The 21,579-nt window shown below is 34.4% G+C and overlaps 1 protein-coding gene across 4 annotated transcripts in view; it reads left to right on the top strand.

Moving 5' to 3' along the window:
* LOC111420701 (uncharacterized) overlaps positions 1-21,579 on the top strand; it is a 135,537-nt gene that overhangs the window by 38,612 nt on the left and 75,346 nt on the right. For 2 of the 4 annotated variants that reach the window (XM_071201397.1, XM_071201396.1), the window contains exon 2: positions 7,934-8,156. In XM_071201397.1, the coding sequence (XP_071057498.1) occupies positions 7,934-8,156 (223 nt within the window). Of the gene's footprint in view, positions 1-7,933; positions 8,157-17,442; positions 17,658-18,226; positions 18,460-21,579 lie in introns of those variants that run through there. The other 2 variants (XM_071201399.1, XM_071201398.1) reach the window with 2 other exon arrangements.

Below are 21,579 nucleotides of genomic sequence, written 5' to 3'. Positions count from 1 at the left end.
AACTTCGTATATGAATTCTATGATCAATTTTAAGCATAAACGATTCTAATCACTTTTCTCGAATTCCAAACGGTTGTTGAGATATCGAGATTTGAAGTTATCAGATCGTATGGATAAATACTAAACAGTAAATAACATGTTGCTAGGTAATGGAATAATTAGCCATTTAATTGATATTAGAATAAAATTGTTGACATTCAGGTCATTAATTGTCATCATTGTTATCAATCGTGCTAAAATCATGCCTGCAACTTATCCATGAAGAGTATGCGGATAAGGTTTTCGTGTATGGATATTGCAACGGTAGTACCACCGCCTCAGTTAGGGAATATCAACGACGATACCCAAACCGCCGTCTTCCAGACAAGCAAACCTTCGGTAGAGTCTTCACAACTCTTCGATTAAGAGGTGCGTTCCCTAAATCGACTTGTGAAAGAGAAATTAGGCGAAGAAACAATGCTGCAGAAGTGCTTGAGGCTGTTGAAAATGATGGTGGTACTAGTACGAGAAGAATTTCTGTAATAATAATAATAATAATATGGGGTGGGGTTGGCAAAAGAGACGCCGGAGTACATAGTCAGAGAAGAGGTGAAGGTTGATAAGTTAAGAGTGGAGGCGGGTAAAAGGGCGGTACGTTTTGAGGAGAGGGTTGAAGGGAGGTCTCAATGTAAAATTTTGGGGGAGTGCTGGAAAGAGATTAAGGCAGGGAAAGGGGGTTACGGGCAACGAGGGAGGGAGGAATATTTCAGAAGGGTGGGGTACTCAGTGAAAGCGGTAGATGATAGAAGGAGGGAAGGGATTGAGATGTGGAAAGAGCTGGAGAGCAGGGACAGAGATGTACAGAGGCAAGAAAGAAGGGGGCAGATAAGGGAGAGCAGGTACAACCCTAAGTACGAGGAAATAATAACGGAGGGATTGCCGAAGTACCTGTCGGTGGAGGGGGATGAGGAGGGGAAGAGGATGGTGGCAAGATTCAGATGCGGCAATGAGGAGAGAGCGAATAGGTATTGGATGAGAGATGATGAGAGGGGTTGTAGGCTATGTGGGGGGGAGTGGGAGTCGTTGGAGCACCTACTGAGGGAGTGTGACGAGCTAAGAGAGGAGGTGATCGGCTGGAAGCAGGTGCTGGGGGAGGGGGCAGAGGGAAGAGAATGGATGAGGGAGGTGGTGGCGACTAGGCAGCGTAGGGAGATGCGGGGAGGAGATGGGGAATACACATTAAGTTCAAACATTAAATTGGAAAAACATGTCAATGGTATACATCGGATTTTCCATGACAATAACTCCCAATCTTCTCAGATCTTGATACTCTGGACAGAGCGGTCTTCTGAATCTTAGTAAGGTGCGTTTTTGTTGGCACCAGATAGCACTTCACCTTCCCGCGCGTGTTTCGAGGATGTGATATTTCATATTTTTTGAAAAATTCAAAATAATTCTTCCTAACCAATACAGCACATTCCAGAATATAAATTCCATACAAGGTAGGTATTTTAGAGTCTTTAAAGTAACTTCTACAGCTATCAGTATTTTTTAGACCAAACACACCTCTTCTGTAGTATGAAGATTCTATCTATACCAACACCACGGCCCCAAAAGACAAGTCCATATCTTAGAAAGGAATGGACATAAGCATAATAGGCACTTAATGCTGCCTCAATGCCAGCTGATCTGGAAATAATCCGAATGGTATAGGAGAAATGACTGATCTTGCCGGCAAGGAAATCAATATGATTGGGCCAAGACAGTCCAGGATCCATTTTCCAACCCAGAAACGAAATCTCTTCAACATTGGTAATCTCAGTATCCCGATACCTCGCCTTGATCTGGTCAGAGCATAAATGATAATTAACAATTTTCGTTTTTTTTATACTTAACTGTATAACAGATCCACAATAAGTGTTTTCTGGATTTCATAATAAGTGCTACACCTCGCCACGGTCGTTGTGTCTGATCACCAAGCTGATCTTATTTCTGTTCCCTGTTCATTGTGGGCAACTACATATTGTAACCTCCCTGATAGATAGGAGTTCATCCATGACAAACTAACACCTCTAAAGCCAAGTCTCTCCAACTTGGTCAAAAGGATTGAGTGATGTACACAAGATCCATGAACAATGCTGTTGTGGCCTGTTTTTCATTCATTTTCAGCAAGATTCGATATAAGTGCTATTGGACGATGGTTATCATAGCAGGACTTGTCTCCTTTTTTATAGATTGGGATTATTACTGTCTTTTCTAACTCATCCGGAAAACCGCCATCAGTGAAGGATGTGTTTATTAAATGCGTTAGCGGTTTAACTAAGTACCTTGCAGAATGCTTTAGAACGCTCGTAGGTATTTCATCTTCACCCGTTGCCCATTGACGGTTGATAATGAATATTTAGGTGGTGACCAACATTGTTATCAATATTTTGACAAAATTTATAAAATAGTCATTTATTTCTGTCAGAATATTTAAGAACTGCTCATTTGTAGCTTCAAAATCTGCTGGCTTTATACCACTTGTGTTAGCTTTACCTTGAAGGCGGTTTATTAGTTGCCAAGACGCTCTTGTTTTATTATTAGAATTAATAATGTAATCTGTATTCAACTGTTTTTTAGTAGTTTTAATTTCACTCTTTAATAATTTGCAAAAATTGTCGTACGTTTCTTTATCAATTTTTTTATTCTTGAGGCTTTCGTACATTTGTCTTTTCATTGCTGATAGTGTTTTTATTTCTTGAGTAATCCACTTACTTTGCTTTTCACTAACATTTATCTTTTTTACTTTCACAATCTGATGAATTATGGAATTAAGTTTCCCAACAAATAAATTGTGACATTTCGTCGAATCAACTTCATTCCAATCTGTCACTTCCAGATGTTGACTTATTAAATCTAGCTTACTGGACAAGCTAGGACGGCTGTGCATGACACTTTGCGGGAAACGGACTGCATCCCTATCATTACCAACCAGTACAACAACTTCTTCCGGAGGATCTTTCCCAAAGAGTTCGCCTTTGTGAACGGTGGAGAAATCATCTGGATACTCTTTCAAGAACTCTTTTTTGTGACGAAGCTACATTTACTAGAGATGGAATCAACAATTTTCATAACGAACATGTGTGGAGATTCGAAAACCCTCATGCTGTTCGAGAAACCCATTTTCAGAGTAGATTCTCCGTAAACGTTTGGGCTGGAATAATTAATAATGTTGTTATTGGACCGCATTTCTTCGACGGAAATTTGAACAGCGAAATGTACCAGGCTTTTTTGGAGAACGATCTACCTCTATTACTTGAGGACATTCTTATTCAAATTAGAAGAACAATGTTCTTTTTACATGATGGTGCTCCCGCCCATTATGCAAGAATTGTCACGAACTTTCTCAATGAACAGTCCATCCAAATCGATGGATAGGTCGTGGTGGTCCCATTGCTTGGCCACCAAAATCTCCGGATCTCACCCCACTAGATTTTTTCATGAAGTGAAGACACTTACGTATTCAACGGGAAAGCCTAATAACAGAGATCAACTTATACAAAACATTCATGCAGCGTTTCGAGAGGTAAAAAACAATATGGAGAACTACAACTGGAAACGAGAGCTCCGACATAGGATTGAATTATGCATTGCACAAGGCGGTGGTTACATTGAGCAGCTTTAATAATTGCAGTGTCATTAAGCTTTTATTAAAATAAACCGCAATTTTTCCATAGCCAACCTAGCAATGTGTTGTACTGTTTAGCATCCTATTCATACGATCTGTCAACTTCAAAACTCGATATCTCAACAACCGTTTGGAATTCGAGAAAAGTGAATAGAATCATTTGTGCTTAAAATTAATTATAGAATTCATATACAAAGTTTCTCGGATACCTCAGCAAACACCCTGTATTATGCATAGCACAATTGTAACCTAGTAAATACATACTAATTAGTTACTTATTTTTAACACTAAATTAAACTAGATAATGTTTTACAGCTTTTCCCCGTGGTTCAGTCAAAAACGCACACACTGCGATACGCGGAACACACTTTTTGGGTATTATTGTTTTTGTTATAATTCCGTACGATTGCTCGCGTTTGAATCGACTAGGTCACTAAATCGAACGGCTTCATCCTCTGAAGGCGACGCGGGACATCCTCGTTGTCGAGAAGCTGGATGGCCTCGATGTTGGGATGATCGTGAATTCTCTTCTCATGTTTAGATGCGAATGATGCAATTTCTGATGTCGCCGATGGTACTTTCAAGTCGCGATGGAGGTCGGTGTTTTTTATATACCACTATGCACCTTAGTACTTTCTTTTGGAATCTTTGAATCAGACTTGCATTTGTCTTGCAGGTACAACCCCACAGTTGGATTCCGAATGTCCATTTTGGTTTTAATACTTGCTTGTATATTAGCAACTTGTTTCTTAGTGATAGCGTTGATTTTCTGCCAATAAGCCAATATAGGTATCAAAATTTGATATCAAGTTCCTCACGTTTTTTTTTGACGTGAGCTTTCCATTTGAGTTTGGCATCCAGCGTCATACCAAGATATTTTGCGGATTGGATTGCCATTTATGTGTAGTGGGACATAGTTTACTTTCTTATAAGTAAAATTTATGTATGTCAATTTATTTGTATTTAGTTTTATTAGCCATCTATTAGCCAATTGTAACTTATTTGCTGCAACTACTTCATTTTCTGCAACAGCCAAGATCGCTGTGTCGTCTGCGAATGTAGCTGTCAACGTTTCTGGTACCTGAGGAAGGTCGAATGTGTAGAGTAAGTACAAGCACACTTCCTTGAGGAACTCCGGCTCGTATTTCATGTATTGGTGAATAAGCGTTTTCGTATTTTACTCTAAAATATCGATCAGAAAGATACGATTTTAATAGTTGACTATACGTTGATGGTAGTATTTGGTCTAGTTTGTAATTTAAACCATGTAACCAGACTTTGTCGAAAGCTTGTGCACATCCAAAAATACGGCGGTGCAGACTTTATTTTCTTCCATTGCTATTTCGATAGTATTCGTTATTCTATGCACTTGGTCTATTGTTGCATGTTTATTCCGAAACTCAAATTGATGGGTTGGTATTAGGGCTTTTTCTTCTATGACAGGTTTTAGTCTTTTTAATAGTAATTTTTCAAGCAGTTTTGATAGTAAGGGTAATAATAAGATTGGCCTATATGATGTAACATTTACCAGGTTTACCAGGTTTTGGTATCATTATTATTTTAGCAACTTTCTATATACTTGGGAAGTATTTCTATTTAAAAGCAGCATTAATTATGTGTAATAGTTTTGTAATCGCCCGTTTTGGTAGATGTTTCAATGTTTCTCCATTAATTAGGTCATAGCCCATTGCTTTCTTTATATTTAATTTTTGGTATTTCATAATACAGTTCTTTCATTCTTACACATGGTATATTACTCTGCTGATCACTTTGAAATAGGCTACGGACACTATTTGTTGGACTGTCTGATGTAAAACTTAATTAGCAAACAAATTAACTTTTTCTTGATTGCGCTAAAATTGGGCTAAAACAATTTCTATTATTATTTCGAATTGGAGGTGTATGTGTTTTTGGAACTTTAAGCTTTCTTGCTGCCTTCCACAGAGGATAATTAGTACAGGCATCGGCAGTAAGGTCTTTTAAGTATTTTTGAATATTATTTTCTTTGTGCCTATCTGTTAATGCTCTTAATTCGGCTGTTATTTTATTTAATTTAGTTTTATCACTAGGAATTTTATTGGTTTGCCATTTCTTTCTTGCTTTCCGTTTTTCTGCAATTTTGTTTCTAATGAATTTAGGATAAATATTAGATTTAGGCTGCGTTTTGTATGTCTTTTAAGAACTTTTCTACTTCATTGTCAATGTCTTCGTTTGTTTTCATAAGAACATTAAGATGAATTTTATTATCTAATGTTTGTTGAAATAGATTCCAATTAGTGAGTTTATTAGTTAGTGATAAAAAGGGTTCTTTGTTACATACTTTGCTATTTAGAGTAATAATTACTGGTGAGTGATCTGAGTTCAGCCCTAGCTCTTCTTCTATATTTACGAAGTTAGACAATATATTTTTCGCAATAAAAAAATCAAGCAGGTCCGGAATTTTACTTTTATCTGTTGGCTAATAAGTTGGCTTTCCAATGGAGAGCACCTCACAATTTAGGGCCTCTATTGCATGGTTCAGTTCTCTTTCTTTTGTATTTGTCAAGCGAGAACACCAAGTATAAATTTGTTGTCGAGATGTAGTAGAATTTCCTGATAATCTTCTCTTTTGAGATTATGTTTCGGTGGTATGTACGTTACTCCTACAGATTTTAAGCCATTAGCAGTTTAAACTTTTACCACTGTAGTTTGGTGTTGTTCAGTACTAAATGTATTGTTCAAATAGTGGTCAACATTCCTTTTAATAATAATTGCACTTCCACCTCGAGCCGCATTACTCGGGTAAATTGTGTGGTAAATATTGTAATGGTTGATGTTTATATACGATTCTCTAAGACATATATCAATATTGTTTTCTTTAAGTACTATTGGTAGTTATTGCAATTCCACAGCATTATTTTGAGTTGCTGCTTTTTAGACATTTTGATTTCTTTTTTGAATCGCTCCTTGGTTTAAATTGCGTTCAATGAAATCTAGACGAGCATATAATGTTTTTATTATTTCTTCTTGTTGAAGTATTTTTCCTAGTATTAGATCTAATTTACTGTCAGCCTTCTTATCGATTAATGTACTTACAATTTTCTCTGTAATTTCACCACCTGCTTTTTCGGTATACGAGACGCCTGGCTTTATTTTATATGAATTTATTGTTGTCTTATTTCTGATGGCTTATAGTTCCTTAATCACAATGCATCCTCGGTAGTTCGCTGGATCATTTTCTCCACAGTTGAAATATGTAGCCGGGATTTCTTTGGCTTTAATGCATTCGTGGATCCAGTGTTCACCAGCACATTTAACACATCTTGGATTTTTGTGGCAGTAAGCTTTGTTGTGATTTTAACACGCATTCCTAATAATGCTCTGACCTAAACAAATTGTTAATTATCATTTATGCTCTGACCAGATCAAGGCGAGGTATCGGGATACTGAGATTGCCAATGTTGAAGAGATTTCGTTTCTAGGTTGGAAAATGGATCCTGGACTGTCTTGGACCAATCATATTGATTTCCTTGCTGGCAAGATCAGTCATTTCTCCTATGCCATTCGGATTATTTCCAGATCAGCTGGCATTGAGGCAGCATTAAGTGCCTATTATGCTTATGTCCATTCCTTGCTAAGATATGGAGTTGTCTTTTGGGGCCGTGGTGTTGGTATAGATAGAATCTTCATACTACAGAAGAGATGTGTTTGGTCTAAAAAATACTGATAGCTGTAGAAGTTACTTTAAAGACTATAAAATACCTACCTTGTATGGAATTTATATTCTGGAATGTGCTGTATTGGTTAGGAAGAATTATATTGGAAGAATTGAATTATATTATAACAAATTCTTTTCAGTAAGCATCTTTGATGCTTCTCTGTACTTTTCTTCCGAATTAAGATTCAGTTTTACTATGTTTGCTTTCAATTTCCGAAGACAGTTTAGATGGCGAGGTTTCAATTTTACGTTTTTTGTTTCTTTTAGCTTGCTTTATTATCCAGTCAGTCTCCAAAGCTAACTCATCTTCATCTGTGGTATACACCACTTTGGTGGTTACTGGAGGGTTAAGATTTTGTTGGGTTTTTAGACCTTCTATAATACCCCTCAGGTCTCATCTATTTGTTTCTGAAGAGTAGCTTCATCTTTAGTGTGTTGCTCCTTTATTTGTTCGATTTCTTTTTTAAGTTCGGCGGAATGTGTTCTTTCTTTTTTTGGGGAATTTAACAGGGAAAATTGTGACGAATGAATTATTTGCGTTTACTTTAAATTTATTCAAAATAAATGTGTTCGTTTCATTGTTGCAGTTGTTATTTCCCGGACTTCGCGACGAACAGCTATAGGTCAAGACTTAAAGTTCAGTTTACTATCTACGGCTGGTATTGGAGAAAATCCCTTGGGACATTTCGAAACGGAACAATCCCGACACGTGTGTACATCAGGACGTTTAAGTCACGAGGAATCAACGGTAATTTTAAATTGGACCGCCGAAGAAAATATACATTTCAACAAAAGCAACGTGACGTTCACGTAAGTTCCATTTATTTTATTAATATTAAAGTTATTATTTCGGCGTTTATATCTGAAGTTTGTGTCACCTGAGGTGGCATTAAGTGCAAGTGCAAAGTGAACTTGGGGGACGTGTTTGTCGAACGTGATGTCTGGTGAACTTGTAAACTATTGAATTTAAAGTTGGCTCTCTGCCAAAGCTTGCCGCTCTTCTTATTCCAACACTACTCCATTCGATATGAGATCTCGAGAGAAGAAGCTACAAGTAAAAATAATAGCGGTTTATTTTTATATAATAAACCGTAAAAATGCGAAACGATTTTAACGAGTACAAAAATAGTGCGCGCAAAGGAAATCGCATCTTTTCCGTTTTCTGTATTCTGTATTCTGTGTTTCAGTTCCGCGCAACTTTTTTATTTCAAGGTTGAAAATCCTCTCTTTACCTTTGAAAACTTGGGCTAACCGACGTTTGAAAAAAAAGTCATTTTCCTTACCCCTTTTTCCTTTTCTGGCTTAGTGTTCCGTATGCTTCAATGTTAATAAAAATGTAAAAGCTAAAGATGAAAGAACGACCCCATTAACCTTACCTACTACTACCTACGTGATGACAGAAATAAACTTTTCTCTTTGTTTTTCCACCTACTTTATATGCCGATATTTTCGATGTCTTTAGAGTAATTTTCTTGTATTTAGGAATTAAAAATGAACAACGTCTGCATGTATCAAATACACCTCCAAATGATCAAGCTAATTACTAGTGGGCAGCAGTTATGGAATCGAATTTTAAAAACCTATACAGGTGTTCCGGTGACTCGGGGCTAAAAATTAACCTCATAATATACTAGAGCAAAAATGATGACGATTCGATGACCATTTATAGGTACAGGGTAAACAAATATCAAGCAAAATCATTGAACCAATTTTCGGGCGGCGGCAACCATGCTATACAGGTGTCCCTAAAATTTGTTTGCTCAGAACTTTTTTGTTCGCTCGTAACCCTATATTTATTTTTGTACTATTTAATAGAAAATTTATTTTAGAAACGTTTATCATTCTTTGAAAATTTTGATAACATTGACCGTTTTCGTGTAATACGCGAAAATATTAAGCTTCGATTTCAATGGTAACACTAAAAAATAAAAATCTTCGAAAAAGACAAGGTTGGCCATGACAATTAAAAAAAAACAAATTGAGCTGTCAACTTGCTTATGTCGTTTAAACACAAACGATAATTTTTTGTTAGTTAAGTTTTTATTAATTTTAAGTGTTCAAAATGGAGAATTACACATTTAGTGAACCAACTGACATGATTTTGACATTAGGGCAATGTCATGGAAACGCCGTAGCAGCCACTAAGATTAGTCCGAAGACCCGAACTAGAAGGAGATATTCTAGACTACGTACAAGAAAATACTACAGCTAGTACTTTGGATATGGCGAGGCACTTTTTAACTTCAAAAACAATTGTCTGGAGTGTTCTTTACGAGCAACAGCTTTATCCATTTCATTGTTACAAAGTTCAGGAAGTTCGACTGGCTGATTACCCACTGCGACTGCAATATTGCCAAATAATGCAGCACAAAATCCAAATTGATGATCAGTTTTTAGAAAAAGTGCTTTTTACAGATGAATCCACTTTTTCTAAAGATGGAATCATCAATTTGAGAAATTTACATAGTTGGGCGGACGAAAATCCAAGATTTAAGAAAACTTGGAAATCACAATGGAGCTTTTCTCTTAACGTTTGGGCTGGCATTGTGGGCGATGTAATTATTGGACATACATACAGGCGACATTTAGAGGAATTAGATGATTTTTTAGATGACGTTCCTTTAAACACAAGGCAAACAATGCATGATGGTGCTCCTGCGCATAGCACACAGGCTGTCCAAGAATTTCTGAGGGAACGTTTTCCGGGACGGTGGATTGGACGAGAAGTAGGTGCACCGATAAGTTGGCATCCCCGATCGCCGGATCTTACACCTGTAGATTTTTATTTATGGGGACGCGTTAAATCGTTAGTTTACTGCGTTGAAATAACTTCAGTTGATCAACTGAGGTTGCAAATTGTTGATTGATTTGATCAGCTTCGAACTGAGATCAATGTTCTCCGCAGAGTGCGCTTTAATTTAAGACGGCGATATCAGGCACTGTTTTTGAACATCTGCTTTAGTATTTTTTTCTTCTTTTTTATTTATTACTATTTGTTTATAATTTTATTGTTCTTGTTAATATTTTTGTTAGAATTTTTGTTATGTTCTTGTTTGTTGTTACCGTAAAAATTAAATTTATTGTTTTGGAAATTACATTCTTTTATTCAACTAATATAAATTAACACTGGATTTAACTAAATCTGCACTTAGAAATTTATGCAAATAATGGTTATTAGCTCAGTTCGTTTTTCAATTGTCATCGCCAACTCAGATCTTGCGGAATATGTTTCCTTTTTTTGTTTGTTACGATTAAAATCAAAGCTTAACATTTTCGCGTATAACTCGAAAACGATCAATGTTATCAAAATTTTCAAAGAGTGATAAAAATTTCTAAAATAAATTTTTTATTAAATAGTACAAAAATAAATGTAGGGTTACGAGCGAACAAAAAAGTTCTGAGCAAACAAATTTTAGGGACAGCCTGTATAGCATGGTTGGAAAAATGTGTTAAAATTTGTAATATCTTGGCCATTTGAAGACTTTTATAATAATTTTTTTTTATGAATCGTCATCATTTTTGCTCTAGTATATGATGGTTAATTTTATGCCCCGCGTCACCGGAACATCCTGTATAAGCCTGGATTTTTGTCCGTATCATATAAGAAAGTTATGACGTTGCAAACATTTAAAATCAACAATTATGCGTGATTTTCGTAGTTTTTGGGGAAAATCTGCTTGTATAATTAAGTAAGCGCTGGTTATTATACAGGGTGGGTCAGAAAGAAAGGGAAATCCGTATACCGGAGATACTAGATACCAAAATATGATGATTTAACCTAACATCTCTTATACAAATGTCAGTGGTTTTCGAGGCACAAGGTGTTGAAAGTTAAATTCTTATTTCGAAATTTCTTGATAATTTTGAAGCTTTTTGTGCTATTAGCATAAGATTTGGTGGTTTTATGTTTTCAAGCATGAGAAATACGAATTTGAAACTTGTTTTGTTATTGCTCGTAGAGGGCGCTAGATACACGCTGCTCGTTCGATAAATCAAATCATAAGTTTTTTGGCTGTGGAGCTACGACCAATAAGAGCTACAAATCACAAAAAGCATTCAATTTTACATAAAAAAGGTACTCTTATTTAAATTGTCTAAGTCTATCGGTTTTCGAATTATTTACTTTTAAATGTTTAAATGTATTTTTTCTTCTAAAATTTTTTTTTTGTTTCGACAATTGCTTGTTAATTGTCAACATTGATCTAATTTCCGTGTGCAATAATCATTTTTACCAACAATAAAGTTATTACCAATATGAAAATGCCACGACGTAATCAGTTTTCTAATAGTGAGAAATCCAGATTTAAAGCCACTGGATTTTTGAATATAGTCACAATATTCTATTGTTATTAATTAATTGTTAATGTTATCGATTATTATCGTTACTAATTGCTATTGTTACTGTGTGTTATTGATTTTAAATGTTAACCTTAAAATTACTTTGAAACAATTAAAAGCAGATAACTTGGAAACCAGTAGACTTAGACAATGTAAGCAAGACTACCTTTTTGTGTAGAATTGAAAGCTCCTTCAGATTTCTGGTTCTAATTCACCATACCTCAACTGACAAAATAGTCATGACTTGATATTTCAAACGTGCAGTGTGTATCTAGCGCCCTCTACGAGTAATCACAAAACAAATTTCGTATTTCTTATGCTGGAAAACATATAACTACCAAATTTTATGTTAATAGTACAAAAAGCTTCAAAATTATCAAGAAATTTCTAAATAAAAATTTAACTTTCAACCTTGTGCGTTGAAAAAAACCGACATTTGTATAAGAGATGTTAGATATTTGTTTAAGAGACATTCTTTCTGACTCACCCTGTATGTCACCGTATAGAGCAGAAAATTTCCTATTGATTCTATATGATCTTGGAGTATTGTTCGTATCATATAAGAAAGATATGACACCGTAAACTGTTAAATACGCAGTTTTAGAGCTTTGGAGGAAAAATTTTTGTGCAATCAAGTAATCACTGGTTATTATATACCAACGTATAGAGCAGAAAATTTCCTATCGATTTTATATGATCTTGGAGTTTTATGCGTATCATATAAGAAAGTTATGGCGCAGTAAATATTTAAAATCAACAATTATTCGTGGATTTCATAGTTTTTTGGAAAAATCTGCTTGTGTAATTAACTAATCGATAGTTATTACGTACCATAACATAGAGAAGAAAATTTCCTATCGATTCTATATGATCTTGGAGTATTGTTCGTATCATATAAGAAAGATATGACGTCGTATACTGTTAAATACAGCAATTATAGGCGGTTTTACAACTTTGGGGGAGAAATTCTTGTGTCATAAAGTAATCACTCGTTATTTTATACCAACCTATAAAGCATAAAATTTCCTATCGATTTTATATGATCTTGGAGCTTTATGCGTATCATATAAGAAAGTTATGGCGCCGTAAACATTTAAAATTAACAATTATTCGTGGTTTTCGTAGTTTTTGGGGAAAATCTGCTTATGCAATTAAGTAAACGACGGTTATTACGTACCACAACATAAAGAAGAAAATTTCCTATCGATTCTATATGATCTTGGAGTATTGTTCGTATCATATAAGAAAGATATGACGTCGTATACTGTTAAATACAGCAATTATAGGCGGTTTTACAACTTTGGGGGAAAAATTCTTGTGTCATAAAGTAATCACTCGTTATTTTATACCAACCTATAAAGCATAAAATTTCCTATCGATTTTATATGATCTTAGAGTTTATCCGTATCATATAAGAAAGTTATGGCGCTGTAAATATTTAAAATCAACAATTATTCGTGGTTTTCGTAGTTTTTGGAGAAAATCTGCTTGTGCAATTAAGTAAACGATGGTTATTACGTACCACAACATAAAGAAGAAAATTTCCTATCGATTCTATATGATCTTGGAGTATTGTTCGTATCATATAAGAAAGATATGACGGCGTAAACTGTTAAATACAGGAATAATACGCAGTTTTACAACCTAGAGGAAAAAGTTCTTGTGTATTCAAGTAATCACTGGTTATTCTATACCAACGTATAGAGCAGAAAGTTTCCTATCGATTTTATATGATCTTGGAGTTCTATCCGTATCACATAAAAAAGTTATGACATAAATATTTAAAATCAACAATTATTCGTGGTTTTCGTAGTTTTTGGAGAAAATCTGCTTGTGCAATTAAGTAAACGATGGTTATTGCGTACCACAACATAGAAAAGAAAATTTCCTATGGATTCTATATGATCTCGGAGTATTATTCGTATCATATAAGAAAGATATGACGGCGTAAACTGTTAAATACAGGAATTATACGCAGTTTTACAACCTAGAGGGAAAAGTTCTTGTGTATTCAAGTAATCACTGGTTATTATATACCAACGTATAGAGCAGAAAATTTCCTATCGATTTTATATGATCTTGGAGTTTTATCCGTATCACATAAAAAAGTTATGGCATAAATATTTAAAATCAACAATTATTCGTGGTTTTCGTAGTTTTTGGAGAAAATCTGCTTGTGCAATTAAGTAAACGATGGTTATTGCGTACCACAACATAGAAAAGAAAATTTCCTATGGATTCTATATGATCTCGGAGTATTATTCGTATCATATAAGAAAGATATGACGGCGTAAACTGTTAAATACAGGAATTATACGCAGTTTTACAACCTAGAGGGAAAAGTTCTTATGTATTCAAGTAATCACTGGTTGTTCTATACCAACGTATAGAGCAGAAAATTTCCTATCGATTTTATATGATCTTGGAGTTTTATCCGTATCACATAAAAAAGTTATGGCATAAATATTTAAAATCAACAATTATTCGTGGTTTTCGTAGTTTTTGGAGAAAATCTGCTTGTGCAATTAAGTAAACGATGGTTATTGCGTACCACAATATAGAAAAGAAAATTTCCTATGGATTCTATATTATCTCGGAGTATTATTCGTATCATATAAGAAAGATATGACGGCGTAAACTGTTAAATACAGGAATTATACGCAGTTTTACAACCTAGAGGGAAAAGTTCTTGTGTATTCAAGTAATCACTGGTTATTCTATACCAACGTATAGAGCAGAAAATTTCCTATCGATTTTATATGATCTTGGAGTTTTATCCGTATCACATAAAAAAGTTATGGCATAAATATTTAAAATCAACAATTATTCGTGGTTTTCGTAGCTTTTGGAGAAAATCTGCTTGTGCAGTTCAGTAAACGATGGTTATTGCGTACCACAACATAGAAAAGAAAATTTCCTATGGATTCTATATGATTTCGGAGTATTATTCGTATCATATAAGAAAGATATGACGGCGTAAACTGTTAAATACAGGAATTATACGCAGTTTTACAACCTAGAGGGAAAAGTTCTTGTGTATTCAAGTAATCACTGGTTATTCTATACCAACGTATAGAGCAGAAAATTTCCTATCGATTTTATATGATCTTGGAGTTTTATCCGTATCACATAAAAAAGTTATGGCATAAATATTTAAAATCAACAATTATTCGTGGTTTTCGTAGTTTTTGGAGAAAATCTGCTTGTGCAATTAAGTAAACGATGGTTATTACGTACCACAACATAAAGAAGAAAATTTCCTATCGATTCTATATGATCTCGGAGTATTATTCGTATCATATAAGAAAGATATGACGGCGTAAACTGTTAAATACAGGAATTATACGCAGTTTTACAACCTAGAGGGAAAAGTTCTTGTGTATTCAAGTAATCACTGGTTATTCTATACCAACGTATAGAGCAGAAAATTTCCTATCGATTTTATATGATCTTGGAGTTTTATCCGTATCACATAAAAAAGTTATGGCATAAATATTTAAAATCAACAATTATTCGTGGTTTTCGTAGTTTTTGGAGAAAATCTGCTTGTGCAATTAAGTAAACGATGGTTATTGCGTACCACAACATAGAAAAGAAAATTTCCTATGGATTATATATGATCTCGGAGTATTATTCGTATCATATAAGAAAGATATGACGGCGTAAACTGTTAAATACAGGAATTATACGCAGTTTTACAACCTAGAGGGAAAAGTTCTTGTGTATTCAAGTAATCACTGGTTATTCTATACCAACGTATAGAGCAGAAAATTTCCTATCGATTTTATATGATCTTGGAGTTTTATCCGTATCACATAAAAAAGTTATGGCATAAATATTTAATATCAACAATTATTCGTGGTTTTCGTAGTTTTTGGAGAAAATCTGCTTGTGCAATTAAGTAAACGATGGTTATTGCGTACCACAACATAGAAAAGAAAATTTCCTATGGATTATATATGATCTCGGAGTATTATTCGTATCATATAAGAAAGATATGACGGCGTAAACTGTTAAATACAGGAATTATACGCAGTTTTACAACCTAGAGGGAAAAGTTCTTGTGTATTCAAGTAATCACTGGTTATTCTATACCAACGTATAGAGCAGAAAATTTCCTATCGATTTTATATGATCTTGGAGTTTTATCCGTATCACATAAAAAAGTTATGGCATAAATATTTAAAATCAACAATTATTCGTGGTTTTCGTAGTTTTTGGAGAAAATCTGCTTGTGCAATTAAGTAAACGATGGTTATTGCGTACCACAACATAGAAAAGAAAATTTCCTATGGAATCTATATGATCTCGGAGTATTAATCGTATCATATAAGAAAGATATGACGGCGTAAACTGTTAAATACAGGAATTATACGCAGTTTTACAACCTAGAGGGAAAAGTTCTTGTGTATTCAAGTAATCACTGGTTATTATATACCAACGTAGAGCAGAAAATTTCCTATCGATTTTATATGATCTTGGAGTTTTATCCGTATCACATAAAAAAGTTATGGCATAAATATTTAAAATCAACAATTATTCGTGGTTTTCGTAGCTTTTGGAGAAAATCTGCTTGTGCAGTTCAGTAATCGATGGTTATTACGTACCATAACATAGAGAAGAAAATTTTCTATCGATTCTATACGATCTTGGAGAATTATTCGTATCATATAAGAAATATATGACGCTGTTAAATACAGCAATTATACGCAGTTTCACAATTTTTGGGGGAAATGTTCTTGTACAACCAAGTAATCGCTGGTTGTTATACACCAACGTATAGAGCCGAAAATTTCCTATCGATTCTATATGATCTCGTAATTTAGTCTCTATCATATAAGAAAGTTATGACACCGTAAACATTTAAATACATCGATTCTATTTTTAAGGTTGTTTACTAGGCGTGTTGGGCGATGCCTAAAGATATTGACCGGATATAACCCAGAATTAGATAGCCCAAAGAGTGGTCTTTTCAAATTGACAAAGCTTTTTTTAAAATCGGTTCAATAACGGCTGCACACGAGTTTAAAGTAAGATAATTTTACCATGTATTTGTATACGACGACGTACTTTATATCTTTTCTTTCTTGATATCAAGATATTGTAATAAGATCCCTGTTTCCGAAGAAACAGAAAAAACTAATTAAATTTAAGAAATTTAGTATTATGGATTAGGCTAAATAGTTACGTTTTGTTATAATTTTCGTTTAGATTTAAGAAAAATTAGGGCCTTATTTTTTGACTGTCAAATTTGACCTTGTCATTTACACTTTTGACAAGTATTGATTTTGGCGACTTTTTAGACGATTTTAGATTCTAAAAACATGCGAGATCGATAGATTGTATCGATTAGGCCGCAATTTCATCCATTTCGGTATCATTTTTTATATCTAAATTCCAATTTTTCATTTCCAAACTTCAACATCAAATTACGACTTTCTCGAAGGAAATTGACACCCGAAAGCGCGTTTATCTAAAAAAAACGAAAAATTAGCAACAAAATTACAAAATCTTAATCAAATATAAAGTTTATTAATAATTTCGAATATTTTCAAAATTGATAGTTATTTTCTTTAAAAAAATCAATTATTTTGGCCAACCTGTGTAATTTATAATTCCCGCCACTGAATCAACCAATCAGAGAACCCAGATTCAAACTGAGACGATCAAATTTGGATATCCAAGATGCCTTTGTCCAAAAAGGGTATATAAGGCCGCGCAAATTGACAGCGAGGAGAGTTCAAATTTGGCTAGAGCCAAGCGTTGTCGAATCTACGTAAAATTAACCTTAAATTTTTTAACCTAAGTGTGAACTAAGAATTTTTTTTGACAACTCAGTTTTCCTTATCAAGTAAAAGTTAACAAGTGTTTCTGAATTATCCTCGAAGAAATCTAAACCATACAAATATACATATATCTGTTCCTGAAGGACCCGAGAACTAAATTTCCCGAGATATTAACCTCAAGATCAAGGTCAGCCCGCCAAAATATTAAGATTACCTGTCCGTCTTAAAAATCGATGTTTTTTTTTAATCGGTAGGAAATGACTCAAAAGATGCGTTAATAATAAAAAAATAGTGCGGAAAAGTGTAGTACTTACCGAAAAATCACTTTAAAGTTGCGATTTGACGTTTCTTTTTGGAAGTTCAAAGTAATGTTAAATATGCATTTTCGTATTCAATCCTAACCTGAAATTGTTTAATTTATAGCCACGCACTAAATAAAAAGTTATTTTCACTAAACTTATTGAGATTACAACATATTTTCGAATGAAAACCTTATTTCTTAGGCTATTAATGCATAACGACAATTACCTGTCGTTAGATAGAACTGTTTCTACCAAATGTGTGTTAATAGACTTTGTGTTAATAGATTGTGCATCAATTAATCTGTCAAACGAGTGAAATATCTTTATGTTGTAAATATAAATGATAAATAAGCATAATAGCTATAATCTATTAACATAAAGTATTGAGATTGTGTATCAATTGATCTGTCAAACGACTGAAATATCTTTATGTTGTAAATATAAATGATAAATAAGCATAGTAGCTATAATCTATTAACATAAAGTCTATTAACACACATTTGGTAGAAACAATTCTATCTAACGACAGGTAATTGTCGTTATGCATTGATAGCCTAAGAAATAAGGTTTTCATCCGTAAATATGTTGTAATCTCAACAAGTTTAGTGAAAATAACTTTTTATTTAGTGCGTGGCCATAAATTAAACAATTTCAGGTTAGGATTTAAAACTTTAAAGTGATTTTTCGGTAAGTACTGCACTTTTTTTTTATCATTAACACATCTTTTGAGTCATTTCCTACCAATTAAAAAAAAATCATCGATTTTTAAGAGGGACAGGTATTCTTTAATTATTCCCACTCTTCTAAACGAGTTACCTCTTTCTTGCACAGACGTATTTAGGTTAGTATACAATATCAATAAAACAATGATTTTAGATGAAGGAAAGATCAGGCTTCCTAACGATATATTTAATATTCCCCTATTTCTAAAAACCTCAAAGATATCGGCATGTAAAATAGGTGGATACTATAAAAGTTTATAACTTTGAGAATATATACAGGGTGTCCCGCAACGATTGTACAATACTGCATCAGCGTATTCTCTGATCGAAAACAGACAAGAAAAGTCTAATAAACATAGGTCCGAAAATGGACCAATTTCGAGATATTCAAAGTTTTAGTTTCATAAGCTGACTTATTGTAAACATCATTAATTCTAACGATTTAGATGCAGTAATTATATGATTACCATGGTTACGATCGTTAACCCTTTATAGGGTATAATGATTTAAAGGCGATAATTTAAAACTAATCCTGGATTTAGTTACATTATGAGATAAGAAACCAAAATATACATATATTTTATTATTATTATTATTATTTCTATGGTGGGAATTATATTCCCTTTGCCTGTGCAACTACCTCCATAGTAATAACTAAAGTACTTACAAAAAAAACATATTTATTCGCATATATATATATATATTACACACATAGCTTATCCTTGATTATTATATTGATTAATAATAATTACCTACTGCCTGTGAAATGCAGTAAAGCAAGGGACAACGCAGAGAGGTACTGCACATCTTTCGCACATTATTTTAGTGCGTTTATCGTTTGTTTTCGTACTGCAAAGTCTGCATCGTTTATATGTCTCCGACGGACAAGGTAAATGATCTCCAACATTCGAGAATCGTACTTCATCAGCAACCACATGAATGGCTTTCTGGCGAGTGTCGGCCTGTATCAACTTTTTTCTGATCACGTAGGTGGGAATGGTGGATCGTCTTTTTCGACTGGAGTATACACCAATAAGCCCTCGAGCTAGGGCTACGCGAAACTCCAAATGCGTCAGATTTACTTTACTTATCTTGCTCATAATAAAAGCGTTAATGATGCTAGCATCAAGGAGAAAGTAAAAAAGGCGAAGCCACCATTGTTTGCTTCTTCTTCCAACTGTGTATGTGGTTTTGATCTGGTCGAATTTATCCACGCCTCCCATTCGCTTAGTATACTGCTTAATGGCTAAAGGGCAGCGAATTGGCACTTTACTGCCGTCTTTCTGAGTCCTCAAAGTAGTACAAACTCCGACGTTTGGATGGAACGCACTGCTCAAAAGTAGTACCTCCTTATTATCCTGCCAAATTATAAAAGCAACATTGTCCTTCACACGCCATTTAAATTCACCCTTAGATAGCTTTAGTTTTCTAGCGTTTGGACCTTTTGTAAGTTGAGGTAATCCTTCTCTGTGCCTACGCACGGTGCCAGTTGCATATATGTTATGTTCATACAAATATTCTAAAAGTTTGTTATCTGTGAAGATGTTGTCAAATGTAACGTGAACATTCTTTATATTGTTATCAATTAAATGTTGCGTCAAGTTCTTCACGACTTTTGCTCTCAGCCCTTTTTCCACTCCATCCGTTTTCCCAGTATAAATACTAAATTCATACAAATATCCTGTCTCACTGTCGCATCTACACCAAATTTTGTATCCCCGTTTGATGGGCTTGAGAGGTAGGTATTGCTTTAGCGAAGACCGTCCTTTGAAGAGTATAATATTTATCAATGGCCTCAGTTTGAACAACCTATCGTATTCGGGACTATTTCTTTCAGGTTGTCGCGCGTTATCATTCAAGTGTAGGCTGCGCATAATTTTCTTGAACCTTTTTACTGGCATTATTTCTGCTATGTCATTTTCTCGAAAACCTGGATCAGACGACCAATACAGATCTATCATGGGCAGAACTTTATAACCCATTATTATGAGAATGCCTAAAAAGGCTTTTATTTCATCAGTAGTCACGGGCGTCCACTCTTTTATTTTCATTTGGTCGGCATATAAGTTTGTTTGCGACACAATAAGTTCTATAGCTTCATTTGTAAAAAACTTTTCAAAAATGCGGATGGGCCTAGTTTTAGGATTGAAGCTTTGCTTAGTAGTCAAAGGAATCTTGTCAAAATCTTCAGCAACGGGCCGAGAAGTCCAATATGTTTTTTCCCATGTCTCTTCTTCGAGATCAGAATCATCAGTGTCGTCAGGTGAGGTACTGAGTTCGGAAGTTGAATATCGAGATCGCGTCAACCGCCTAGCCGGCCTTACAGTAATTGAGCTACTATTTTCAATTTGTTGACTTACATACACGGACAGGTCTTCACTTTGTAAATCAGCTGGTGGAATGGCTTCAGTATCCATAATTTCTGATGATTGTAGGCTGGTCTGATTATGCAGGAGGTGCGGAGACTTTGACGGATCATCGGGATTTTCCAGTATTTTTTGAAGCCGAGCGGTGCTGTACGGAGCTTCTTCCTCTTCGGCTTCCAGGTTATCGTCAGACACTTCTGGGTCATCAGGCAACTCAAAAAGCTCTTCAAGCGCATGCTCTATTTCGAATTCTGATAAACCTTTGTCTAAGCCACTTTTTGCACTCATCTGCCAAAGCAAAGCAAAAAATATAGCAGCCACTCGCAGGCAGAGGGAATATGCTTCCCACCACAAAAAGCAATTTATTTGAAAAACCAGGATACCCAAAGATAAAAATATGTGTCAAAATACTTAGGACAAATCCAATATAACATGTAAATAATAAAACTTACCTCAAAATCTCGAAGATCTACAAAATAGACCGTTATACAAAATTTTGTACGAAAAAACACTATTTTTGAACATTCAACAGGTGACAGTAAAAAAACAATGTTATGACAGTTATGCATTTCTTCACGTCATATTATTGACAGATCACTAAATAAGTTGCCAACTTACAAAAGAAAATTAAATTTGATTATTTTCTTATAAAAAACTTAAAAAAATTATGGTGGTAAAAATATCACCTCTGCCCTAAAAAGGGTTAAGATAAAGTTTAA

This window comes from Onthophagus taurus, chromosome 1 (assembly GCF_036711975.1).
Source record: "Onthophagus taurus isolate NC chromosome 1, IU_Otau_3.0, whole genome shotgun sequence".
Taxonomy (NCBI): Eukaryota; Metazoa; Arthropoda; class Insecta; order Coleoptera; family Scarabaeidae; genus Onthophagus; species Onthophagus taurus.
The sequence above is the reverse complement of the archived record's forward strand: the minus strand, read 5'-3'. Positions and strand labels throughout refer to the sequence as shown.